Source organism: Tenrec ecaudatus, chromosome 10 (assembly GCF_050624435.1).
Source record: "Tenrec ecaudatus isolate mTenEca1 chromosome 10, mTenEca1.hap1, whole genome shotgun sequence".
Classification (NCBI taxonomy): domain Eukaryota; kingdom Metazoa; phylum Chordata; class Mammalia; order Afrosoricida; family Tenrecidae; genus Tenrec; species Tenrec ecaudatus.
In genome coordinates this window covers 38247139-38274727 of record NC_134539.1, presented here as the reverse complement: position 1 = coordinate 38274727, position 27589 = coordinate 38247139, and the positions used below count along the sequence as shown (strand labels likewise).

The window sequence follows — 27589 nt, the reverse complement described above, 5'->3', positions numbered from 1 at the left end:
GCCGTGTAATGGAAGGCCGCAGCATCGCCATGAAGCTGGCGGTGAAGCCGAGGAGCCTTGCCTTGGCCTTGGGTGGCTGCAGACGGGAAACGTGGACAAGCACGGATGGGGAAGTAACGCAGGGGGGAGGGGTGGACCTCGAGGCGTCAAAATCTCGAGGCGGCGGCACCTTCAAGAAACATACGCAGTGTGACTATAAAACCGTCCGTGGTGTTTGGTTTTTTAATTAAAACAAACAGAATGTACAAATCTAAAAGAACACGCCCCCACCCACCCCACCCCAATCGGTAACACTGTTAGTTCCAACAAGGCCACGGCCGCTGGCCACGTAAGGTGGAACGCCTCTTTGGGGGAAAGCAAGGCCTTCAATCCAGGCAGTTGATAGGCCCCACTGGGAAACACGCTCCCAAATCTTGGGCAGCCGTAAGGTTTACCGGGAACGAAAACAACGGGCAGAGAGGAAACAGCGCCAAAAGGACCACCGGGCCACCTGGGCCCCACAGCACGGCCACGGGAGGGCGGGTGGCCTCCACGCCCATGTCCAGTGGGCTGAGCTCATTTACATAGAAACGTCTGGCTGTTTCCAAAAAAGAAAGAAAATCAGCCACACTTCTTCGGAGTCACGCTTCCATTCGATTTAAAAAGTAAAGAAAAGAGCAGGACACTCAGACGCCGTTCTCGGAGGACTTCTAATCCAGGCGACATTACATTCAGAATGGTGGCCCGCGTGGGGAGAAACTGTAGGAGACGGCAACAGCTTCTTTGCCGCCGCGGAAAGGGGTAGACAGGGCGCAGCTGGTTACCTGAACGTCTTTTAAATAAGTGACTACTAACCGCGCTAAGTTTCCTAGTCGTAGCTCTGTTCTGGCAGGTAACTGACCGCGTGTGTGTGTGTGTGTCCCGGCCTTTCTGTGCCAACGCACGTGAATGACTGGCGTGTCACTGCCACGGGCTCACCCGCAGCCTCAGGGCGAGTTGGGAAAGGGCCGGTTAAATGAGGCCACGGGCCACTCCTTGGTGAACGTCTGCAGCTTCCGCTCCCAGTACATCTTCTTCTTATTGAGCACCTCCATCTTGATCCTGTGCGCCTCCTCGGCCATCTCGCACTCGCGCTCGATCTGCTGGATTTTGGCCACATGCACCTCGTTCATCTGGATCAGCTGCAGCTGTAAGATGGACATTTGTTGATGGTGCTCCTCCTCGTGCATCTTTTTCAGAGCGCCTTCCTGAGAGCTTTTGCTCCGGTAGTTTTTATTGGCTGTTATCCGGACGGCTGAGCACGAGGGCTCGGGTGGGGCGGTCCCCTCGCAGGCTGGGAAATGTATGAGCTCTTTGTCGTCCTCGCACAGATCTCTGTTTGACACCGCAAATGACTCTGGAAGACAGGAGCACAAGACAGGGGTTCAACATTTTTACAGAGAGCGAACCAGCCCGCATACAGCATGGATCCCCAAACAGCTGGTGGGGGAGGTGGTTTCAAAAGCAGTTAGAAGCCCCAGTGGAGGCCTTGTTACACAACTTCAAAATCAATGGTCGGCAGCTGCTGATGCAGACCCAGGGATCGCTGGCTGGTGTAGCTCTAGGCGGAAGTATGCATCACCTCACACGAGCCTAAGACCCCAGTAAGAGGCCAATGCTGGTCTCCAGAAGGGGCTCTCAGCAGTCTGAGCGCCTTTTGCCAGCGCTTCACTCAGCCACGGACAAAAACATGCTCAGCCTCCACCAGACCACCCTTTGTAGCTGCAGCCACGGGTGCTAGCCCTTAGACTGAATAGAGTGTCTTATACATGTCCTTCCTTGAAAGGACTTCACTTCTCAGCCACCTGGCTGCCTCCAGCACTGCCCTCCACGGCCACTATTCATGTTCCAAGGTGACTTTCCAGCACACACCCCATGCACCCCCAGTATTGAACCTCACTCCTTAGCACTTGCTAATCCTGGAACTGCCTTGCATACATGAGCCTCTGACCATCACGCTCCCCCAGATGTTCTATAGCCTCCTCTTTCATCGCTCCTTCTCAGGTCTGTTGCCCCGCCCATCTTTTTACCTCTTTTTTTTAAAAAAAATCATTTTATTAGGGGCTCATACAACTCTTATCACAAGCCATCCGTCCATTGTGTAAAGCACTTTTGTACATTCATTGCCCTCAGTATTCTCAAAACATTTGCTCTCCACTCTTTTTACCTCTTTATGCATCTCCTAGTTGTTTCCATCTTTGGCTCTGTCCTCACTCTACCTTAAGAAACTCCCCATCTGGTGCCAACTTATCTTTCTTACCATAGTCTTCAGAAATACCCTCTGCATCCCTTGACCTGTGAACTACACACTCCTTTCAAAAGCCAAGCCTTTTTCACACGTGTGTGTCTTGCCCTCCCCCTCCTGTCAGTCTGTCCTTGGGCTCACCGTCTGCATCCCTCACTCACCTAATGGCACACTCACTCCACTCTCCCTTGTCCAGCCTCCTGGCCTCACTCTGTTCAGGACCAGCGCTGCTTCTCGGAAACCTCAGCCTTCTCCTTTCTCATGAGTCTGCTCCTGTCCCAGCACCTAACACATGCTAACAAACTCATGGATTTCGGAACCACTCCCTACTCATTCTTTAGTCTCAGGTAGCTAGTACCTTACCTGCTCATCAGTGCATACAGTAGGTGCCCAGTAAATAGTGACTGGCTGTTCCTTCGGATACAGGTGGAAAGGACAGAGGGGGTAAAGATGCCACTTTGGGAGAGAGTCCTGTTTGTGCTCATGTCTTTATAGAGCAGCGACACTAGTATCAGCTGGGCGTTTCAATAAAGAACCATGGTGGCTTCGAGCTGTGACATCAGAGCTGTCTTAAGACGCTTTATTTTTTCAATAAGAATCTTCCCCTTGGAGAAAAACACTATCAATTTATTAGCAAGTTTGATTAACACTATTATGTTTCTGCCATTATTCTGGAAGGTGGGATGCTGGGAGTGTTAATGGCTACTGGGCGAAGCCTAATTAGTCAACCCTCTGTTAATAAAAGGAAAATGGCTACTGATTGGATTATTTCACTCGAAGGGGTTAATTAGCAACCTTAACTAGTTCCTAGTTCAGATTAAAAGGTAAAAATATTCCTTTTGGAAGTTTAAAACAATCAAAAAGTATACTTCTGTGCCATCCAGGAATAATGAAATGCTTCACTAGGAAGCCCATCAACCAACCCCGACAGCTTCTGGCTTCCTTCACGCTCTGCTACTCCCTGGGCCCAGTGCCTTTCACCCTGCTGTGCACCTGGTGGTTTTACTGTAGCCCCTGCAGGTCTCTGAAGATAGAAATGGCATCCTTTTCATCTTGTGTAGAATCCAGCTCAGGGCTTGGTACAGGGTGGGCATGGAGGATATGTGGTGGGGTGGGGTGGGAGGGAGCACAGCTGGGGAGAAAGAACAGCATTCTGAGTAACAGGCCCAGGGCTGAAGGATGCGGAAGGGTTAAGCCTGAGGCCAAGGTCTCTCCGAAGCCAACAGCTGTGTGGATCCATCACCACCAACTTCCTTTCCAATCATAGATCTGAATACAGCTGCTGCTGATTGGACCCATTAGCCATGTCTCCCCGTCTTTAACACTGCTTGACTTTATCTCAACCATGCTGGGTTTGGGGACCAGAGGGTGGCGATGACAATGCTAGCGGCCACCATTCGGAAGTAGCTAACCCGGGCCCTACACTAGTACTATGCAGCACACTGCCCCAGTTACCGTGATCCTTACAGTAGCCCTCTGTGGGAGGTCTCCTTGGGAAAGCCATGCACCCATCTCCAAGGTCATCCAGCTGAAGGACCAGGATTCAAGACCCAAGTCTGCCTGACTCCAAAACCCCAGCTCAGCAAGGACAATTTCCAACCTTGCACTCCTCCACTCCTCACGGAACGTTTCTTAGCATGCAGCCTCCAATCTGCAGCCACCCCAGACGCCGTCTATCATCAAGGATCGGGGTGTGTCTGCCGAATTGTACCCTCCACACTGATCTGGAGAGCTGTGAACACTAAGACAGTATGTTCCTGTCTGGGAGCCTAAAACGGACTCCTGCTTAAAACTACGGTTTTCTGTGAAAGTGTGTGTTTACATCCATTTTAAAGGGAGAGAGAAAAGCCTTCTTCAGAAGGCTCTGGAAGAAACTGGGACTTACAATTAGAGAGACTGATGGGAGTAGATAATTGACTCACACCAACATTTGCTCCAGTGAGGGGAATCTCGTGTTCAGAGCGGGAGAACCTTAATTGGAAAAAGACTATCCTGGGAATGGCAAACCACTGCCATGTAATCGCTCTCCTAGGTAACACAAAAACACCAAACGTAGAAAAGAGCTCAATCTCTCACTAAAAGGGTAGAGAGGTGCAGTCCAGATAGCCAAACTTCCCCGGCGCCAGAAAATACCGTCACGGGGCGATTAGTGTTGGTTTTCCACTTTTTTCAGGATTCAAGTACATTTCGCGCAGGGCCAGCAGGGACAGCTACCGCATCTGTGCACTGCACAACCACAGACACAATAGGGGCAGCCATGGCACACTGTTGACCGCGTTTTAAGACACAATGTGAAAGAAGCGAGAACGTGTGAAAGACTGTACAGCACTTTAGAATGAACAGGGGGCAGAAAGGGCTGGAAGTGGGAAGAACACAGAGGAGGGGCTGTGCGGGGACCCACGATGCTAGGGTGCCATGACTGCAGCCCTAACTCAGCCTCCTGGACCCAAATCCCACCCCACGGGAGGGGGACTCAGCCTTGCACGACTCCATTCTCGCGGTATGATGTAGAAAGGCATCGCAAATGAAATCTAAGCGATCCTAAAACAGTTGAGCTATCTGAAATCTTCATTTTCTGAACTGTCTCAGACCGCCAGTCATCCTGCCTCTTGATCATCCCCCAGCACATTTTAATAACTCCCTTCGTTTGTTCAGCAAACCTGTCCCCCGAAGATAATGAAAGGTAAGTATCAAAGCCAGATCATGGGCCATAAATCTATAGGTGACAGATGATTTTAATATATTTAAGGGGAAATGCTAAACCTCGTTCCTAATGTGATACTTAAACTTTCAGGAGTACTGTCATAAAAATATAAATTTTATGGAAGTCATTTAAAAAGCTGGGACTATCTAGGGGACAATGATCAAGATGACCCAATCAAAACCATCACACACATAAAATAGCTAGAGGGGGGCCTCTAGTGGAATATTAGCAGGCGTCCTCCTGCTAACCATTTTATAACAAATTCCAGCAAATCTGTAGCACAGCGGTTATGCACTGGGTTGCTAACCGCAAGGTCATCAGTTTGAAATCACCAGCCACTTAGTAGATGAAAGATGAGGCTTTCTACTCCTGTGAAGAGTTACCATCTCAGAAACCCACAGGGGCAGTTCTACCCTGTCCTATAAGGTCACTACGCTACGAGCCAGCCACGACTCCGTGGCAATAAGAAAGCAATGAACAGCACACATCATAAGTATAATTAAGCATTTGACAATTTCTAATAGCCACGTTAAGAAGATACACGGTGACATTAATTTTAAGGAGATGTCATTTCATTCCTACACATACAACATCGGCATTTAATACGCCATCGATATGATAATGACCCGCCACGTAGTTTACATTCTTTTGGGCAGGTGGGTATGCTCACTCACAGCATCATCTCGATTCATCCTCGCCACTTTTCAAGTGCGAATGAACCACCTGCGGCCACTCTATTCGACAGCACACGTTAAAGACACACAGATCATACACACACACACACAGAGCCCAGGTGTCAAAAATCACATGGTATAATAAGGATGCATAAAGTCTACAGCAGATTCTTCACCTTTTTCTGACCGAGACTCAGAAGGGCTGATGGGCAATTCCAGCCTTGTTTCTTTCTTGAAAGCAGATTGGGATACAAAATGAGTGAGGTCATCTAAAGGTGTTGGAAGCATTCTCTGCTTATTTAATGTTCCCTCCAACTTTTTGGAAGCCCTCATTGACAGAAAGCAATCCAGCGCCGACACGACTAGTGTTAACAGGCTAATCTGGACACAGCTCCTGACGGACAAGGCAGCCATGGATACAGAGGCCAGGCAGCATTTGGCTGATGAACCACCACCAGCAAAAGGGATGCGTACGGTATAATATCTGTAGAAATGTTCAATTTAAAAGACATCTCTTCTACAGATGACACCTCTGGCCGACGGCAGTTACAGGAAGGGAAACTGGACCATCCTTATTCCCAGCTCCCTGGGAGTTTACAAATTAGATTTATGAATTTATAAACTAACTGCATGTCTTCTTCAAAAAAGGAAAAAGAATGAAAGAAGGACATGGGGTACACTCTGTAGATCCTCCCTGCAAGTGTGCAAATAAGGGAGTAAGACCATGCTCCAAGTACAGCCCTGTGAAATCAAGACACGAGGATCTGGATCAGAGACCGGCAAAGTGAACCAGGAGCAAGCTCTCCCAGGGAGCATAAGCACTTTGGAAAGCAGGCCCACCCATGATTCTGGGTCACCTCCTTCCTCCACTGACTGCCTCCCACAGACTGGATGGCTCAGAGGCCAGCAAGGTGGAGAGGGAACCGTAAAACCAGCAGCCTCTCCAAAGCAAGAACACGGTCAGTGAAGGGGGGTGGGGGTGGGGGCTAGGTCAGAGAGTTGGCTGTGTCCACACACTGTCTGCTTGGAGGTGCTCTGGCTTGGGACTCAAATCCCAAACAGAGGTCCTATGGTGGGAAGCCAGGCCTGAGGCCCATGGCATTAACCCATCATGGCCAGCCGGCCGGCTCCCTGGAGCTTCTCCTTGGCCGACAGTCAGCAAGCACACTTTTGATCCTGATTTCACATCCCAGGCTGACTGGCCTACAGGAGACAGAAGGGAGCTAATCAGGAACAGAGGGTTTCAGTTCCCGCAGTAATTATCTTTCTTTCACTCTACATGGGTCGCACAGCTATTTTTGGTTCTAGACAGTTTCTTGTGACTTTTAATTAACAAGAGCCAGTCCCGCAGAGCTCAATCTAGTCTAGGGACACCGAGAGAGGAACGTGTCATCCTGTAAGGCGCACACCAGAGTTTGTCCTGGGCTGGTGCTTGCTGTGTCCTTGGACTTCATGACGCTTCTATCAGCAGCTCTCTTGTCTACCCGAGGACCTTCCCTCTGCCTCGAGGTGTGTCAGCTGCAGCTAGTGGACCCTTATTCCAACTGGCCATTTGCAGTCCTGAGAGAGCCAGCGACTGCGCACAATGGATCTACATGCGTTTCTACCCTCCCTTTGCCTGGACACATTCCAACAGCCGCGTCATTCCATGTTTTCAAACTACAGCAATGAGTGTATCCTTGACTGGATGACAGTCTTCCTTCCCTAAGAATTATGTGATGGATAGCTTTCTCTTTCTAGTCTTAGAGGCGAGGTTGGGTAAGGGGGTCTGCTGACAGCAAGGCCAGCGGTTCAAACCCATCAGCTGCTCTTTGGGCCAAAGACGAGGCTATCTGTTCCCATGAGGATTAGAAATGCCTCACAGGGTCCCTATGCGTGAGAACTGACTTCACGGCAGTAGTCTATCAAAATGAATGTTTTTCGAGAATTTCTCTGGAAGTTGACACAAACCACAGGATTATAATAGATTGTCTTGTCAGTGACTGCTAAATGTGCTTTTTTTTGGATTCAAAATCTCCTTTTTTTAAAGTGGTCTTTCAAGTGGCTTCATGTAGCGCTTTATGTATAAGCCCTGCAAAATTAAAATTTTTTTTCTGAAAAAAAAAAAAAAGTAAGATGGTGAGAATGAATGCAAATTCTCAAACATATTCTCTAGACTACAAGGGGCAGGTTGAGCTTGGTGGATGAAAGCACATCACGGACTGTCTAGGAGCTCCACCATGAGAAGATCAACGTCCTTTCATCCTGCCCTGCGCTCCCCCCACCCGCCCAGGTCCCACCCCAGCACTCCTGTCCGCCCAAGCTCTGTGCTTTCAAAAGGCCAAATTCTGTTTCTTGGTCAGTGTTTCTCTGCTTCTCCGCAGGCACCCAGTGGGGCAGGCGCCAGTACCTTGGGCGGCGGGCTCGGCGTGGTACTCGGGCTCCTCCTCGGGGGCGCTCTGCAGGAAGTAGAGCTGCTCGGGCAGCATGCTGGCGATCTTCTCCTTGCCCAGCACGTGGGTGCTCAGCAGGGGGCTGACGCTCCGCTTCACTTTCTCACGCCGTTCATGGGCCATTATTTTTTTGGTCCGCGCCTTGATGTTCTCCCAGCACTTCTTCAGCTGTTTGAAGTCCCGCAGCGAGACGCTGGGCTGAGAGTTGTACTCGTGGGCCAGGGCTTGCCAGGTGCGCTGCTTGAGGGCAATGGTTCGCGCATCACTCTTCTTACATTCCAGCACATACTTGTACTTCTCCACCAGCGCCAGCAGGATGCTCTTCTCCAATTCTGAGAAGTATTTGGCAGGTTTTATGATTTCGTTGTTTTGCATTTTCCACCGTGTCCCTCCTGGCCGTTAGCGATCCTGGAAAGGGAAGTGGGACACTGTTATTTCCAAACCCCAGCAAGGAAACCTGTCAGCAGGGCGTGTCGGTTCAGCCCCGAAGGGGAATACAGGGGATAACACGTGGGGCTTGGCCTCAAAGTAGATGGTCAAGTCCCTCATTCTAGGTCTGGGCCGGAGTCATGTCTAGTATGTGACAGCTGACTGGGTGGCACCCAGCAACACGAGACCAAGCAGAAGATGCTGGACATGGATGTGACGCCTTCATTTATTTCTGCTTCATGCTGGAGAACAGGGAGCCCCCCAAATCTGTAAGATTAGGGAGAAATTAATCTAAAGAGTCTCCCCAAAGCTTTGTCACAGCTGAAGAGCTGTCACGGTGCTGTCAAACCTAACAGATGAGGCAAACTCAACGGATGTGGACCTCAACTTCCGCATCTCCAAAAGCACTTACAATGCCTACGGTCTGGGGGTCTCTTTCAACATGAATGGTTCTGGGCCAATAATGTATGCACCTGCAGAGGTGAAAGGAACTAGGCACATCGAGGCTGAGCCCCACAGAGCACAGCTGGGGTGGCCAAGAATCAAAATCCTCGCCAGGGAGCTGTTGAGGACGATGGCTGTGTGCTTTTGCTCTGGTTTTCTTCACACACTGCCTGGGGAGGGGTCACTGTCGCAGTCATGGACTTCGCCAGTCTACTTGGTGCTGTGGGTGCTGTCAAGGGAGTGCAGACTCTTAGGGAGTCTATCGGCAGACCAAGACAATGCTATGCTGCACCAGCCTTGCAATATGATTGTGAGCCCTTGTGTTTATGTCCGAAACTGGAGCGGACCACCCAAGAGCCTGGAAACTGAAGCCAGACTGTAGGATTCAGGTAGAGGGCAATGGAACCCCATCCATGTCTCCAGCGATGCACTGCTTCGCCCCAAACATTAAGGTTAGAATGAAGTGCAGGCGGTCTTGGAAACCCATTCCTAGCCATGTCTATAAGAATGTAGAGGGGACTCACCCACTCACTCACTCACCCACCCACTCACCCACTCACTCACTCACTCATTCACTCACTCACTCACCCACCCACTCACTCACTCATCCACTCACTCACTCACCCACTCACTCACACTCACTCACCCACCCACTCACTCACTCACTCACTCACCCACTAAAAAAAAGAAAAGAAAAAAAAGAATGTAGAGGGAGGTCAGAAGAGGTGCAGACAGGCTGCTAACGCAAACGTTGGGAGTTTGAACCCCTCAGCCACTCCTTGGGAGACAGACGAGGCAGTCTGCTTCTGTAAGGATTTACAGCCTTGGAAACGCTATCGAGGAACTCCAATTTGTCCAGTAGGGTCTCTATGAGTAAGCAAGAAGCCAGTGGGGTTTTGTTTGTTAGTTTGTTTGTTTCAAAGGGAGGGCGAATGGGAAAATCAAAAACGTCTCTAGGTGGATTGCCTGCCTGCACTGATGTAATAAGCATCCCCTGCTATCCCAGCAGGACCTGCCTCCCATTCATACTGCAGGCAGGTGGGATCAAGAAGGCTCAAGAGACTCAGACATGCCGCAAGAAGTTTCTCTTTGCATTCCCACATGGCCATGCCTGTGCTTCAACCCAGAGTCCTGGTAGTGTAGAGGTTACAAACTGGGCTGTTAACCTTACGGTGAGCCCTTCAAAACCACCAGCCGTTCTCTGGGAGAAAGATGAGGCTCTCCATTTCCATCAAGAGTCAGTTACAGCAACCCAGAGGCTCACTATGAGTCACAATCATCGAATCGATGACAGTGCGTTGAGTAGTTGATGCTTCAAGCAACCCCATCTGCTCTGACACCCAAGCCAGCTCTCTTTTCCCCAAAGGTCCAAAGCTAAATTTTCAATTTCATCAATATTCCCATTCCTCATTAATCAACAATCCCTTGTTTACAAGTTATTAACCCAAAACCTTATCAATACTATCTCTTTTGTGTCAGTTCCATCTGCCAACATGTGTTCAAACTTTCCTTCCTGTATTTTTATCGTGAAATCAACATTATTAATGACACCATTATTATTCTCAATATTATTAAGGACACAGCCTGAGTAGATGCTGATCTAACCCTCACCTCACTCCTCTGTCCCAGCAGCTGTCAATAAGCCTACTCTCCCCCTAGAACCTGCTCTTTTTAAAAAATCATTTTACTGGGGGCTCATACAATCCTTATCACAATCCATACATACATCCATTGTGTCAAGCACATTTGTACATTTGTTGCCATCATCATTCTCAAAACATTTGCTTTCTACTTGACCCCTTAATATCAGCTCCTCATTCCCCCCTCCCTCCCCCCTCCCTCATGAACCCTCCACAATTCACAAACCATTATTTTGTCATATCTTGCCCTGTCCGATGTCTCCCTTCACCCACCTTTCCGTTGTCCATCCCCCCAGGGAGGCCATATGTAGATCCTTGTAATCGGTTCCCCCTTTCTACCTCATCTTCCCTCCACCCTCCAGGTATCGCCCCTCTCACCACCGGTCTGAAGGGGTCATCTGTCCTGGATTCCCTGGAGCCTACTCTTTTTGAGATGCTATGAAGACTGAGAAATCTAATTCCAAAAGGAAAAAAGTTCCTATTTTGTTCTATTATGAGACTGAGAACTATCCATCGACTTTTCATTTATCCACAAACCTCAGCCACCACCCCCATATAAACTTCTTTTTACATAAACCCTTTTCCATCTTTGATTACTTCTTTAAGGTAAATTCCTAGATGAGGTACAGTTTCCACAAAGATGCAAACACTGTTACACACCATCAATCTGCCAGCAGCGGCAAATGGGCACACCCACCAGCCCTTCGCTTACTGTTAACATACATACTTTAACTTTTGTTCCAGTTGTGGGAGTGTAAGACTTTATTGACTAATGACATATGAACTCCAGTCCTCAGGCAACAAGCCACCTCCTGATGGAAGACAGCCCCTGGAGTCTAAGTGGAAGTAAGTTTACATGTTTAGATATCCCCCAGACTGCAAGCAAGTTCCATTCCTAAATCCATCTTTATTTGCATGTCAACCGAACAGTTAGGTATGGCGCCTACGTGATGTCAGACAGTCAGATGTTTGTCTTGGGATACAGTATATAGTGTGCCTCCGTTGCATAAAAAGTCCTCAAGCCACACGTCCAGATGCACCTTACCATCGTGACATATAGACTATTTTTATGCATGTTGCAATATAGCGCCTGTTTGTATAATGAACCCGTTATGTACCTCAAATGTTTAATGTTACCAATCTAGTTGAATTTATGGGGGTTGATTTGTAACTCTAGGTGTACTTAAATCGGAGATTAGTAACCCTGGGACTGTTTGTAATTAATTCGAAGCAATTTAATGTGTACAGTACCAATAATTGCCACTAGGTGGTGGTGGCCGTGTGGGGAAGATCTTAACAAAGAGGCTCTTGCCCTGTCTGTGGCTGGTAGTCTCCAGCCAATTCAGCGCTGATAACAATAGCAGTTTTAATTGGGCCAGGCACTGTACGAAGAGCTTAATATGCACTATATCATGTAATCCTTGGAAAACACAGCCCCTGTGTGCGTCATTTGTTAAACTTCAATATTTTCTGTTAAAAAAAACTTTATTAAAATAACAGAAGAAATTATGTAACTGCTCTCAGAAGCAAATATTTAGAATCACCAACACCTGGGGACCATTAATAGCCTATTAACTAAACTGTTATTTAATCACCAGCTAAGTAAATCCAGAGTTTCTAATTTACTTTGCTTAATTTCCTAAAACAGCAGGCCTCCCTGGGCATTGCGGTTGCATTCTGTAACACTACAAAGGAATCTTGGTCTGAGATGAAGTACCCCAGGGCCTGTGGGTTCTCAATAACCCCCTGAAGTTTATCCCCATCCACCAATTACAGTTTCCATTTCCCAGATAAAAAAACTGAGTCTCAGTAAACTGTTCACAAACCAAACCAAACTACCATCAAGTTGGTTCCGACTCATAGTGACCATTTCCGAGGCTGTACATCTTTGTGGGAGTAGACAGGCTCATCTCTCTCCTGCTGAACGGACAACTTTGCAGCTACCAGCGCCACCAAGGCTCCTTAGCGCATCGCCCCACAAAAAGTGGCAGAACCAGGAATTCCCACCCAGGTGAATCCAATGCCCGTTCTGCTCTGCTTGCTAGCCCTGGGCTCCCCAGTTCACATTTCTGTAAGTAGTTGGATCATCAGTCGTGAGTGAGTGAGTGAGTGAGTGAGTGAGTGAGTGAGTGAGTGAGTGAGTGAGTGAAATTGTGTGTGTAGGAGGTGGGCAGAGAGGGCCGTAGGTGGAGCTGGCAGTGGCTTTGGTTTGAGGGTTGGTGTGCCCTGGTTAAGGAGCCCTGGTACTGTTGTGGTTAAGCACTTGGCTGCTAACCTAAAAGCTGTTGGTCTGAATCCACCAGCTGTGCCACGGAAGGAACACGTGGCCGTCTGTTTCTAAGGTGGAAAGGATTACAGGCTTCGGCACCCGAGGGTGGGGTCCCTCTCTGTCTTGTCAAGTTGCTATGCATCCGCATGAACCCGGTGCCAGTGGTGTTTTGGGTGCACTGGGTGGTACAAACAGCTAATGCCCTGGGCAGGTTGGGAGTTCTAATCCATCCAAAGCTCCCTGCGAAGAAAGACCAGGCAATCTAGTCCCAGAAAACCAGCGGCTGAAAACCCAAAGGAGCCCATGTGTGGCAGTCAGATATGTCAGCTAAACCCTCCTGGCTAGCGGCAGAGAGCAACCTGTCAATCAAGTGGCAGCTGGATGATGCCTCCTTAGGGGTATGGCCTTCTTCTAAGAGTGAAAGAAGCCAGGAACCTCTTTCTCCTCCTTTCTCTCTCAGTCCCTCTACCTTCAAGCCTGCTGGAGCTCTCTGCCCAGCTCAAGGGAGGACCCCATATGGGCCGCCCAACCCTGAAAGCTGCCAGAGCCCTGCCATGTCCCCACCAACCTAAGATCCACATGACTGCCCCACGGGCCTGTGGTTCCTCCTGCTTCATCTTTCAGCATCATGGGTCTGCTGTGACATAAGGCTGAAGAGGGACTTCCAAACGAGCATCGGACTTAGGGACTTGAGTTGGACGGGGCTGGGCTGCCTTCTTGATCTATAAAGACTTCTTGAGGTAAAGCTCTTTCTTATCCGTATCTGAGTGTCACTGGATTTGTCTCTCTAGACAATCCGGCCTAGCACAAGTGATATGTGTAAGGGGTGAAGAGGGATCAGAATCAGTGAGCTGACCATCAGTGCAGCGTCTCTGTCCACCTCCAAAGGCTCTTCCCCTGACTTCCCCCACCCACCCCACCTCTCTTTACTTCTCTAAGACCCCAACCCTCAGCCCAAGGCATACCTCTCCCACTCTAGCCCAAATTCCCAAATACTTTCCACTGCTGCAAACATGCACTTGAAAAGTAACTGCGGAAACCATTTGGAGCTTTCAGAGGGCGCTGGCGTCAGGGGAATGCTGACCTCCTGCTTCAGCCCCTGGCCAGCCACCCTAATAAACAAACCCTTCCCAAGGTGCCAGAAATCCAAGGAAAAGCTGACCACGCTTTGGCCTATGCCTCCCTTAGAATAGACACTACTTTTTCTCGCATGCTGAAGCCCTAAACCAGCGCAGGGCCCCACAGTGAGCATCTGATGATTGAGTACATTTATTATGTAAGTGTGAAACTGCCCATCATCCACACAATGATACCAGACATGGCAAAACACCACACCGAAAGCCACATTACAGGAAACATGATCAACAAATTTGAAAAATTTTTTTAATGTTTAAAGAAACATTTAAGTGTTTAAAAAGCAAAACCCAACCCAAGCAAGCCTACAGGAGCAGAACTGCCCAGTGGGGTTTCCGAAGCTGTAAACCTGACGGGAACAGACTGCTTCTCCCACAGAGCGGCTGGGCTCAGCCTCTTCAGTTGGCACCCAGGCAAGCACTTAGCCGATACGCCACCACGCCAGAACCAAACCAAACCGCACAGCAAAAGCTCGGCACAAACGTGGAAAAGAACAATGCTCCCTAGATCTGAAACTGCTGGCTACCCCACCAGACTACAGTTATAAACACACTGACTCCCACCTTGAAACAAAACCCCTCTAGTCAGTTTTTTTAAGCGCGCCAAGAGCCAAATGAGGTAATAAAGTTGGAGTTTGGACGAAGGAAACAACGCGGGATTTTATTTCTGTCTGTCACGGGAATGGGAGGCAGTGCCGCTGGTGGCCCCAAGCAAACCAGTGTTTCTTGGGTGCGGTAAACAGGCTCTGCCTCCCTAAACTCAGCATCACCTAGCTGCCCGGGTGCCCGCCTCATGTCAGGGACTTGGGTGGCGCCATTGGCTCAGGGCTCAGCTCCAGAGCAAATGTGGCAGTTCAAACCCAGCCAGAAGCCCCTTGGCAGAAACTGCCAGGGCCTGTTAGGGGAGCAGTGAAAACGAGTGGGCCAGGCTCACGCAGCACACCTGGGGTCACCTGGGCAGAACAGCTGCAGGGTCATCTGTACAAGGGGGCTCACACCCCTTCCCTGCAGTGAAGAAAGCAGCAACACACAGCAGGGCTCAGGGATACTGTCCGTCCTTCCCTCTGCCCCACCAGACCCGCGTCAACCTCCAAAGTAGGGTTGTGGGTTATACACCAGGGGGCTTCAAAACGTCCGTGGGGAAAAAAAATAAATGCAAAGCTAATGGATTTTTCCCATGTGCTTTTGATGGCCACGCATACAATACAGCAAAGCCCTGAGCTACAAGATTCCAACCTGCTGGCCTCTTCCATGTTATATACATTTGCTCTCATTTTGAAAAGACCGAATCAACCCCTACATAAATACATATTCATGGTCATCAAGTTGATGCCGACTCAGAGAGACTCTGTAGACAGGCCAGAACTGGCCCGGGTTTCCCGGATTGAAACTCTTTGCAAGAGGAGAACGCACTACCCCCACCCAACCCCTGTATGTCTACCGTGGGGGGGCTGGTGGTTTCCAACTGCTGATCTTGCAGTTAGCAGGCAAACGAATAACCACTATGCAATCTGGGCCACTCACACCAAATCCTTCATCATCAATTGCTGTACAGGCAGCTTCCAAATCAACGACTGAAAAGGCCTTGAATCTTTTGCCGTTACCAAAAGAACAAGCCCACTGCATTGCATTAATCCCTCCTACAGAGACCCTGTAGGCTAGAGGGGAAATGCCCCGGGCTATAAACCTCCAACAGGCACAGACCGCCCCTTCTCCGTCCCAGGAAGAGTGGCCATGGGCTCAAACTGTCCGCTTTTCCATTAGCTGCAGGGTGCTTTAACCACGGCACCATTGAGCTTGCTTGCTTTTAAAAAAAACCAACACTTTTAAGAAAGTTCTCTGTCTTTTGACGTACAAAGGCACCCGCACTGTGTTGCACTCACTCTCCCTTTGTTCAAAAGATCTCTTTACTTGAGGGGAGGAGACTCCTCTCCGGGACTAAAGGCACGCACTGCCTGATTTACCTACAGACCTGACACAGGGACTGAGCTCATTCGCAACCCAGGGGCCACAAAGATTGTTTTGCTTTTGATTGTTTTATCATCTTATTGGGGGCTCGTACAGCTCTTATCACAATCCATACATCCATCCATTGTGTCAAGCACATTAGTACACATGTTGCCATCATCATTCTCAAAACATTTTCTTTCTACTTGAGCCCTTGGTATCAGCTCATTTCTTTCCCCTCCCTATCTCCCTCATGAACCCTTGATAACTTATAAATTATTTTTTTCATGTCTTACACTGACCAATGTCTCCCTTCACCCAGTTTTCTGTTGCCCGTTCCCCTGGGAGGGGGTTATATGTAGATCATTGTGATCGGTTCCCCTCTTTCCCCCACCTGCCATTTACCCTCCTGGTATCACTACTCTCATTATTGGTCCTGAGGGGTTTATCTGTCCTGGATTCCCTGTTATTTCGAGCTCTTATCTGTACCAGTGTACATGTTCTGGTCTAGCCAGATTTGTGAGGTAGAACTGGGGTCTTGATGTGGTGGGGAGGAAGCATTAAAGAACTAGAGGAAAGTTTTATGTTTCATAGGTGCTACACTGCACCCCAACTGGCTAGTGGCTTCCTTGTGATCCTTCTGTAAGGGGGTGTCAAACTGTCTACAGATGGGCTTTGGGTCTCCACTCCACCTTGTCCCTCGTTCATATCAATATGATTTTTTTGTTCTGGGTCTTTGATACCCGACACCTGATCCCATCGACACCTCGTGATCACACAGGCTGGTATGCTTCTTCCATGTGAACTTTGTTGCTTCTCAGCTAGCTGGCCAACTGTTTTGTTTTTTATTATTATTACGCACATACCCAGCACGTATGTAATAGAGGGTGGGCACTGCTGGGGAGCATGTGGGAGGTGGGCTCTGATCTTGGAGACAGCACCAAACGTCTACACCGACAACTGGAAGGTGAGACACATGCAGCATTCGCCCTCCTACCTGAAAGCAGGCTGGCCTTGGGTGTCCAGAGACGCGACGGGGCATTCATCTGCATTCTTCGTGAAGAGGACATTCGAGCTAGGTCTTTCAGAAGGTACAGCATACAAACAATTTGCAGGAGGTCACTGGGATAAATAATGGACAAGGGCCTGCAGGCGGAGTGGTGGGTGGCAGAGCTAAAGGAAAGCAGGAAGTGCCTCCTGTTTTGATGGGCTGATGAGCAGGCCATGGCATGTCCACAAGGAGCTCGAGAGAAAGTTGGGACAGTGAGAACACGTGAGGACTAAGCCCGCCCTACTTGTGCAGGTGGGAGAAGACGGAGCGGCCTACTCCTGTAAGGTGACAGTCTAGGACACACTCCGGGGCAGTCTGACTGCCACACCGTGTCACAGACTGGGGAGCGACTGGACAGTCCCCAACAACTGTGAAATAACAAAGTATCACTTTAAGTGGGGCCCTGCCTTTGAGATCACAGTCCCGGGAAGACAGAGCACAGTGGGCAGTGGGACAGGATGGTGACATCCACCATGTGACGGGCCCCATGAAGGAGCTGTCTCCTGGGACAGTACTACTGGATTGAGGGGGTGCTAGAACAAGAACCTTAGTTCCTTTTAGAATGGAGAAGACAAAGCAGGGACACAACTCAGGAAAGATGTAAAAGATGCACACACAGGTGGAGACGAGCCCTGGCAACATCGTGGTTGTGCGGTTGGGCTGAGATCCTCAAGGTGATTGGTTTGAAACTACCAGCCTCTCCTTAGGAGACAGACTGGGCTTTCAACTCCCCTACAGAGCTACCCTCTCAGAGATTTACAGGGGCAGTTCTACCCTGCCCTATAGGGTCGCCATGAGTTGGCATCGACTTTGTGGCAGTGAGTTTGGCTTGTTCTTGTTTTTATACCTCGATTCTTAATGTTAAAGCTAACGTGAGTGTTGACCCAAGTCCTGTCCAGAGCCAGCTACTTCTGCTGGCTCTGCCCCAACAACAGCTTTTCAGTGGAGCTTCGGTGGTGGTGCAAATAGTTAAGTACTTGGCTGCTAACCCAAAAGTTCGAGCCCACTCCCATCAGCTTGACAGGGCAGACGCCAGGTGACCTGCTGCCATTCTGATGACAGCAAAAACAACAACAAAAACCACCCTGTGAGCCAGTTCTACGCAGTCACATGGGCATCACTATGGGTCAAAAGGACGCGATGAAAACTCGCCACAAAATGGCCTCGAAGCAATCTGACTTCTACAGTTCACTGCCAAGGATTACGCGTCAATGGTACTTTCTGATTACTGCTCAAGGGACTGGCCCTATCTCTGGTAGGAGATTAGAAATAGGCTGGATGCTGAAGAGAGAGAGAGGCTGGAGGGAGCTCTCCTAGACAACACTCCCCACCCCCTTGGTTTGAGCAGACACTGAGAATCCACTGTGTCTGAAGACACAAATTAAAATGCCATCCAAGTCTGGGAGCCCACCGGAGATGGCAGCCAAGTGGCTCTCAAGTCAGCTGCCGTGTGGGGGCCACCTTCGGCCCCTCTGTCGGAGGAGGGCTGTAACCCTGTGGCTGGGGGGAAATGGGGAGCGAGGAGCAGACCTGGCTGAGCAGCAAGCTGGGGTGAGGTGGGGGTAGCAGGGTTTCAGAAAACTGGCGTCATCATCATTTCATTCCAATTTTTCAACAACTTTTTCAAGGCTCCCTCCTTCAGATTTCAGAAGAGCTTTCCATGAAAGATGCTTTAAAGATGACCCCAAAGGAACTTCAGGCAAGCAGGGGGAGAAGAAAGACCATGCATCTGGTTCATGGGAGTGGGGCGGAGATGCTGGGCTTAAACACAAAGCTGGTTCTGCTCACAGTCACACTCCGCCACAGATGGTAAAAATAAACACTTCCATGTTACACAGCCGGCCGCCGGGGAGAGGGGTCGAGGGCGGGAAAAGGGAAGCGGCAAGGCGGGAATGCTCTCAGGGAGGAAAAGAGGGCAGAGGGGGCCGCCATCCTGGGAGGCTCTTCTGAGGACATCTGACCCCTGGCGGGCGGGCCCAGGAAGGCGGACACCTGAATCACAGCTGGTCCCGCATCTCTGGATACCATGAAACCGAAGCCGCGCAGCCACCAGGAGGCTCTTAAAAATGGGGCCTTTCACTAGAACCGCATTTATAAGAGCACGCCAGGGAATGGTTTTATGTGTTGACAAATCCTTTGCAATGGGAGAAATTGTAGATAGTAGGACATCTAGAGGGGAGCCCTGGTGTGGCGCAGTGCTTACTCGTTAGGCTGCGATCCACAGGGTTAGCAGTTTGAAACCACCAGCCGCTCCGCAGGAGAAAGGCGGCAAGCCTTTCGATTCCTGTATGTTTAGTCTTAAAAATCACTGGGGGAGGAAGGGGGTGCAGTTCCACCCTGCCCTATCCGGTTGTTTAAGTCGGCATGGGCTCTCGGGCAGGGAGTCTAAGATTTTTTAGGACAGCTAGACACGTATGTAGCTGCAGTGGTGGTGAGCTGTCCCGTGGGTTCCAATTCATCTCCTTGATGTGAGGCGACAGAGGGGAATGGCCTGAAGGCTGTGTCTTTACGGGCGCAACTCGCCAGGTCTTGACCAGCACTGGATGGTGGCTGGCAGGAGCCGGCCCTTCAGTGAGCTACACTTAACCACGGAGTCAGTTCTGCTCCATTGGACTTCCAAGGTTGTACATCTTTACAGAAGCGACGGCCTCATCTTTCTCCCTCAGGGCGGTTCATGGGTTTGAACTGACTACCTTCAGGTGAGCAGCCCAATGCTCCTTAGAGAGGAAAAACAAACAAAACCAACCAAGCAAGTTTGTTTCGACACACATTCCACTAATATTTACCCAGCAGTCACTGTATACCTGGTACTCTTGAAGGAGGGGAGGAGTCAGTAAGAGCAAAGGTTGGCTCACCTGACTGACCCCGGGACTAGTTAACGTACAGAGTTAAACCCAAGGAGGTCACTGCGGTGCCAAAGGTTTGTGCTCAAGGCGGGGGTGTGAACCACAGAGAAAGGCCCAAAGACCTTTTCCTATCAAGATTACAGCCCAAAGAAGCAAACCACCCTGCAGTACATTTCTACTCGGGAACACTGGGGTTGCTGCGACTCAGACGCAACTCAAGGCAGCGGGCTTGACTTTGGTTTTGAATGGGCCTTCTAAGAGCAGGCTCCTCTGAGTCCTGAGATTCCTTTGCTCTTTCACGGCCTTTTCACTGACCTCTGCCTAGCCAGCGATTCTAGGCCCCTCAGAAACCCTCAATTCTCCATCGACGAAAGAAAATGCAATAATCCCTCCCCCCGAAACCTCCTGACTTCTGATTTCAATCAATGTGACATGCCAAAGCTGAAACCTCCACTCTCAGCCTTCCGCCACAAGTCACTCACTAGCGGCAAGTTCTCTCCGTCCCCACCCCCCCGGTAGCTACTCCCTTCCCTCCTCTCCTCACTGTCCACATCGCTGGTCTGAGACTATTTCCAAAATGATCTCTCAGATCTCCAGCCCCTCTGCCACCTACCCAAGGGACTGTCCCAAAACACAGGCATCGTTTCACAGCTGGATTAAAAACATCTGACAGCTCCCCTGCTGCCTGTGAGCTCGAGTCCAGAGGCATTCAAGGCCTTTCCAGATCTGGTCCCGATTCCATCATGACGCACACCCCTACATGCATTTTCCAACGGAGCCACCCCAAACTCACCTCCGGTCCTCTGGACCTGCCACAGGCACATGCTTCTGCCCATGCATGGCTTTCTCTGGCTAGCACCTTCGAGCCCATTGCCACCCTTCAAGGTCCTATTCCCTCAACTAATACAAATGCTGCTGTTATTTTACTTCTAACAAACTTTGTTCTAAAATGGGCTTGCGGCAGCTTACCAACTATACACACACTGCACCTAGATTGTTTGTGTAAGACAATCAGGCAAAACCCCTGTGAGAAGCTGAGCACGCGACATCTTGGTCCCCAGGGCTGGTACTCATCTGATCAGAGGGAGGCCACAAGACTGGCCCCACGTTTTCTGCCCTGGGTGCTCCCTTCTTTTATGCAATGTGTTCGCCCCCCACCCCCTCACTGGACATTCCTAAAGGCACGCATAATTTCTGACTCATCTGTCTCCCCAGCATGTAGCACATGACTCAGCACAGGACTGGTGCTCGGCAGACATTTGTTGAATGAATGTCATCATAGACAGGAATGGCCTAATGTTCCAAAAAACATTATCCTCCTGGAAAATGACACGGCTAAAAGACGCGACAGTGAAGATTCGAATCTCAGACTATCCCCTGCTCTTCCTACTCTGCAGGCCATCCCCCACCTTCATCATCAGTGTGTGCAAATCCCCCCAACTCCTCCTGATTTAAAGGACCCTCTTTTCCAAGGTCGTGGAGTGGTTTCCGTGCTGGGTTGCCATCTTCAAGAGCAGCAGTTTGAAACCACCAGCCACTCGGCGGGGGAAAGATGAGGCTTTCTACTCCTGTAAAGAGTTACAGCTTCAGAAACCCACAAGGGCAGTTCTGCCCGGTCCTCTAGGGTCCCACGAGTCAGAACTGACCCGATGCCAGTGAGTTTGGTTTGGGTCTTCTTCTTAAGAAGCCTTTCCTGCTCACCTGGGAGGGAAGGGAGCCTGAGCAGAAAGCCCGGCCTTCCACCTAACTTAGGGAGAAATCTGCACCCAAGATGGTGCCTTGCCTGGGGGCTGAGCTCGGCATGGTCTGTGCAGGCACTCTCCCCAGATAGTGCTGTGAGAGGCACGGGGCCCCCTCTCCCCACCCCGTTTCCCTCGAGGTGGGACCCCGGTCTTCCTTGCCTTTCCCTTTCTTCTTTAGGCTCCAAAGCCTTCCAGCCCTTACCATTCCAAACGGAAACCCACACTATCCTCACACCCACTCCCAAGACGTCTTCCCTACCTACCTGAACTGTGTTGAAAGCGTCCTTCTCTGTGATGAAACGGTGGCCCTTTAGGACAGGGCAGAACTCCTCCTGTGGGATCCCAAGACTCTAACTCTTGGCAGGAGTAAAAAGCCCCCTCGGACCTCCCCCACGTTCACCAGGGAGGAGGAGAATCCAGCTCCACGCCAGCCCAAGGCTGATTCCTTCACACTTGTAGTGACCCTACTGGTTAGGCCTTTGTATTTTTAGCCAGTTATCGACCACCGGGGCTGGTGAACCCCACTCTCCTCAAACACATTAAAATAATTCGAAGCATCAGCTTTCTAGGAAGCGCGGCTCCATGGTTAAGCCCGTGACTGCAAACCAAAGGGCGGCAGTCTGGACCCCCCACAGCTCTGTGGGAGAAAAGCCTGACCGTCTGCTCCCATGAACATGGTCCCGCCGTTGTTGTTACAAGTGAATGAAACGCTACGGGCCTATGGGGCCTTCCGAGTGGCTGCTGGCAGTTGAGGTGGTGCAGACTACAGCCGAGGATCCTTCTGGGGGGGCTAATAGCACGCAGGGCCCCGTGTGAGTTGGGATCTTAGCTATCTACTGCTGATCTAACAGGGCTAGCACAAGTGCATGGCGTAGAACAGAAATCCCTTTCTCACGGAGTAGGAGCCTAGAAGCCTGAAGTCAGGGCACCAGCTTTATGGGAAAGCTTTGTCTGCTCTGAGGGGAGGTTCCTGTCTCCTTTCCAGCTCTTTGAAGGCTACTGAAGATCTCCATGGGTCAGGCCATTAACCTTCCACGGGTCTAGGAGGTTCTCAGCGCTGGGACGCCGGACCTAAAGGATGCGCTGCACACAGCTCTTCTCACTTGGTGGCAGCAGGTCCCTCCCGTCTCTGCTCATTTCTCTCTCCTTTTGTTTCTTGTAAGATAAAAGGTGTGACTCAGCGAAGAGGATCGTGACTTAAGTAGTAAGAGTGATGAAATAAGAGTGAAGTGGGACCCTAGACACAGCCCCACTATCCCTGCCTCACCATCGAGGATAGGAGTTCCCAAAATGGAGGATAACCCTAGCATATCACACAGTGGAAGGCAACCATACAATACTGGAAACGACGGCCTAGCCAACACTGCACAGGTTTAGGGGAGAACCAATTCAATCCTCGGCAGCACACAGTAATAAAAATCACCTGGCTCTTCACCTAGAGGATTACTTTAGGGGAGCCGAGGAAATAGGAAGAGATCACCGTCTTTCCCCACGCCCCACTCCCAATCAGGCAAAGCACATGGTCTCTAACCCCAAGGCAGAGCTGTGGTCTCAAACGTTGCCGGGGTGGTGAGCCCTGGTCCCTTCCCTTATAGCTTCTTTCAAGCCTCCACTCTACCCTCTGCCTTTCTGACTCCAAGTTCCCCTCACTCACTACCATCAAGTGGATTCTGACTGTCAGCTCCCCTAGCCATCTTCATCATAACACAGAAACTATTATATAAATCAGTATTGAACAATTTCCTCCGTAACACAACCATCCTTCCTGACATGTATCCTACATCTAGTTTTAAACACCTGAGAAAGAGTTGGGCACCAAAGTATATAATTGCCCCATGACCCTGTGACCATTCACTTAAGTACTCCAAGAATATAGGGACTCATAGATGTTATCACAAGGTACCCTGGTGGCGCTGAAGGGTAAGCACTGAACTGCTCACTGTGGGGTTGGTGGTTCGAAACCCGCAGCTGCTCTGCAGCAGAAAGATGAGGCTATCTGTTCCCCTGAAGATCGATAGCTGCAGAAACTATACCGGGTTGCTATGAGTCAAAATCAACTCAGCAGTGGGTAATGTTATCCCAAGAAACACTCAATCTTCTGAGTCAGATGAAAAACCGAACCCCGCATGATTCTGACTCACATCGATCCTATGAAACAAGAGTAAAACTGCCCCATAGTTTTCCCAAAGGTGTAAACTTCCCTGTGGGGCAGCTGGTGGGTTCCAACCCCCAAGCTGGATGTCAGCAGGGGAGGGCTTAGGCACTCAGCCACCTCTGAGTCGGAACAGAGACCACATTCTTCCCTGATTCCTGCTCCAAAAGATTATCCACTCAGTTTACAGCAGCTACATCAGAGGGTGGCTGCGATGAATTAAATCATTCATACCAACTCTTTAGCACCTAGGGCCCTGTACCTGGTAAGTGCGCAAATTTTCGCAATTCTCCTTTACATTCATTACCTCCTTTAACTCTCACGATGGTCCCGCAGGGCCCTCAGCCCCCACCCCCACCCCACTTACAGAAGCTGCACCCGGTTCGGAGTGGAGGCGCTTTCCCAAGGTCAGCAGCCATCAGGGACCCGATGCCTGGCCCTGGGCCTCCGAGAGAAGGCCCCTCGCATCACACCCGGGGCCGGGTCTGAAGGGTCCCACAGGAGCTAAGTCTGGAAAAGCGCCCGCACGGAGCTCGGCACACGGCGGGGCCCCGCATGCGGAGACCGCAGCACCGCGGGCCACACGCGCGCCGCCCAAGGGGCTCCTCCGGGCCGGGGTCCCTTCCCGCCCGAGCGCCGGGGACCTGCCCGAGGCCCGCGCCCCGGGCTGCGGACGCAGCAGGCCGGGCCCACTCACCGAGTCCCATCCCGGCGCGCGGGGGCGGCCGCTCGGCCTCCGACCTGCGGCGGCGCGCGGCCCGGCCCGGAAGCCCGCCATGCCGGCCGGCCGAGCCCGCACGCCCCGCCCGGCCCGGCCCGGCCCGCTGCGGCCCGCGCGGCGGGGAGCCTCCTACCTGAGGCGGCGAGGGCGGCGCGGCGGCCGCGGCGACGGGGGGAGCGGGCGGCCTGGGCTCCTACCGGGGCGCGGCCCGAGGCCCGCGGGCTCCCGAGCGCCGGGCGGCGGGGCGCGTCCTGGGCCCGCCAGGCCCGCCGCGGCCACAAAGCCCCGCAGCCGCCGCCCTCGCGGGCCACCAGCACCTGCGGGTCCGGGGCGCGGGCGGCCGGGCGGGCGGAGGCGGAGGCGGCGCCGAGGAGCGCGGGAGCGCGGCCCGCGCAGCCCCCTCCCCCCGCGGGCCGCCGGGCCCCCGCTGGGCTCGGGGCGGGGCTCCGGGGTCGCCCCCGGCGTGCAGCCTCGTCCCGGGTGCCGGAGCCCCGGCGCCGATCGGGCCCGGCCCCACCTTGGAGCGAGCGGCCCGGGGGACGGCGCCTCACTCCCATCCGCCGCCGCAGCGAGAGCCGCGGGCGCACGCGGCTGGACCAGCCTGCACACAAGTTGGGTCCCTTCTCCGTGGGGACTCCGTGAGCCTTGGGACAGCCGTGCCTCGCGGCCGGGCTCATCACCAGAGTTTGTTTTGTTTTTCTTTTTTTTAACGTGTAGGATGTTTCTCCTAGGCTGTGTGCGCCCTGAAAGCAGGACGGTGCCCGCTGGAGCCCAGAACCGAGCTCACCCCGTCTTGGGCTGGGTTCCTTACAGGGTGTGTGTGTGTGTGTGTGTACGGTCCTGTGTATCTTCAGAGAGAGAATTAGTTCAAGGAAATGGTTCACGCTGTTGTTGAAGGGTGGTGTGTGTGTGTGTGTGTGTGTGTGTGTGTGTGTGTACACACTCCTGTGTATGTGCAGAGAGAGAGAGAGAATTAGTTCAAGGAAATGGCTCACGCTGTTGCTGAAGGCTGGCGAGTTCCGAATCCGGGGTGAGCTGGAGGCTTCTCCTGACTCCCGTGGTCACAGGGACTGAGGAATCCATAAATAGCAGGCCAGTTGGCTCACGGGGCTGAGAACGCTGGACGCCAGACGAATCCCCAAAGAGGAAGGTCACAGGGCAGGCTACTGAGGGGCATAAGTTGCCCTCCCAGAACACAGGCGGGTCCTAGGACAAGCTGCTAGCTCAAGACCCAAGAGCTGGAGGTCAGATGGTGACCTCCCGATGCAAGATCCATCACAAGAGAGATTGACGACAGAGCGTCCAATATATATTGGATGAGTCACACCCTCAAGGAAGCACCTCTGGAGTAAGGACATGACTCACGGAAGGGTGTGGCTGCAGATACAGACCATAGTCATCTGCCTCAGGGACACATCAAGGCTGAACAAGACATAAAATGGAGGATAGTTACATCAATCACAAATCAGGACAATTCCTTGTGACCCTAGGGACACAGCAGAACTGCCCCCTGTGGGTTGTCAACACTGTTTCCCTTTATGAGAGAAAGAAAGAAAGCCAGTCATTCTCCCGCCAAAAATGGCCTGTGGCTTCAAACTGCAGATCCTGCAGTTAGCAGCCCAGTGCACAGCCACCTCACCACCTGGGCTCCTTGATTTGAGTAGACCTAAGATTTAATGGGGTTTCCATGGCTCCTTAGCAGCATTTCCACCTGTGGCTATTGCCAATCTTCATTCTTTTTAGCCAATATTAACAACCAAACAATAATAATAGCACCTGTTATTTATCGAGAGGCGCTCTGGTGGCAGGGTAGTTACGAATTGGCTGCTAACTGTAGGGTCTGCGGTTCAATACCACCAGCCGTTTTTTTGGTTCCTGCCCTCCCTACTGCCTCCTGGCTAGATGCCTGGCTAAATCCGTTCCGTTAGGTCAATCTGCTACATGAGACCTCTTAGAGTATTGACAAGCAAGGATGTTGCTTTGAGGACTACCGTGCCTCATATGCATGTGAAAGTTGGACATTGGCTAAGGAAGACACAGGAAGAATTGATTCGTTTGAACTGTGGAAGCCCCGCGGACTGCTATTAGGACAGACCGATCTACCTGGGAAATACAGCCAGAGTGCTCCTTCGCGGCAAGCATGGCAAGACTCCATCAAGAGATGTGTTGTCAAGAGAGACCAGCCCCTGGAGGAGGACATAATGTTTGGTAAAGAGAGAGGCAGTGAAAAAAACAAAGGTAGGCCTTCAAGGACATCGACTGACACGGTAGCTGCAACATGGGCTTAAGCATAGGAGCCGGTGTGAGGACGGCGCAGGACTAGGCTGTGTTGCATTCTGTTGTGCATACGGTCACTATTGATGGAAGCCAACTCACTGTCTCCTAACAACGACGGCAAATCTGACCAGAGAAAACAGGACCTGACAGAGATAATAGCCTCAAAACAGTAGCCCTTCTAATCTATTAAACTTAACGTGAGACGTTTTCATAGAAACTAATTGATCTTATGAATTCTGCTAATGATAATTTCAGTGAAATAGAAATGAAAGATAGAAAAACCTTTTTTTTTTTCATACATCAGATTCTCCAGAATTCAAATTTAAGAGAGAACACGGGGGTTTGGGTAGGAGTATAACTTGATTGGATCTTAGTTGAACACATTAGCCATTAGAATCTTAAACTTTGCTGTCTTAGCTTTCTATCTAAAGAAATACTACTTGCACATAGGGGGAATAAAGGTTATGCATGAAGCTTTACTAAAGTAGTAGCTGTACAATACAAATAAAAGCCTAAGATCTGCTGGTAGGGAAATGATTAAATAAACTATGGAATAATCAAATGTAGAACACTGTATTTTATTCACTATATGATGCCATCAATTACAGACATAATTTTTTACATCATTAGGAAAGAAAAATGCTCCCAATTAAACTGTGACACACAGCTTTCTTAACATCGATCGTTTTTCTTTTATACTTATTTTGAAATCTAGTCAAGAATTAACACAGAAATTTTTTAAATTCATGTGATCCTCATGCTTACATTATAAGAAAAATGCATGTGAACTAAATGGACAAAAGCCTACCTAAACCTTCCCATTCAGAGCCCGACCCTTCTGAATCCCATTTCGACTCAGCAGCAT

At 50.7% G+C, this 27589-nt stretch overlaps 2 protein-coding genes across 6 annotated transcripts in view; one reads left to right on the top strand and one right to left on the bottom strand.

Annotated features, from left to right (window-relative positions):
- Positions 1-257: 257 nt before the first annotated feature.
- On the bottom strand, positions 258-25719 carry MSANTD3 (Myb/SANT DNA binding domain containing 3). 5 transcript variants are annotated; one of them, XM_075560239.1, is made up of 3 exons: positions 25445-25719; positions 8031-8481; positions 258-1375 (listed from the first exon to the last, which is right to left on the bottom strand). In XM_075560239.1, the coding sequence occupies exons 2-3, from the start codon at positions 8446-8448 to the stop codon at positions 966-968; spliced, it is 828 nt and encodes a 275-aa protein (XP_075416354.1). In that variant the 5' UTR covers positions 8449-8481; positions 25445-25719; the 3' UTR covers positions 258-965. The 5 variants fall into 5 exon arrangements, with proteins under 5 accessions (XP_075416354.1, XP_075416352.1, XP_075416353.1 ...); XM_075560237.1 differs by lacking the exon at positions 25445-25719 and adding an exon at positions 24581-24731; XM_075560238.1 differs by lacking the exon at positions 25445-25719 and adding an exon at positions 24424-24553.
- Positions 23835-27589, top strand: part of TEX10 (testis expressed 10) — a 69433-nt gene continuing 65678 nt past the window's right edge. Inside the window, exon 1 of the mRNA XM_075560228.1 lies at positions 23835-23991. The gene's annotated coding sequence lies outside the window, so the exon portion shown is untranslated. The remainder of the gene's footprint in view (positions 23992-27589) is intronic.

What these genes read in the sequence shown, in the direction of transcription:
- MSANTD3 (XM_075560239.1), bottom strand. Translation starts at nt 8,448, where the DNA reads ATGCAAAACAACGAAATCATAAAACCTGCCAAATACTTCTCAGAATTG. An exon ending in CGCCGAGCCCGCCGCCCAAG is followed by an intron (nt 1,376 to 8,030) that starts GTACTGGCGCCT and finishes CCTGTCTTCCAG; the next exon opens with AGTCATTTGCGGTGTCAAAC.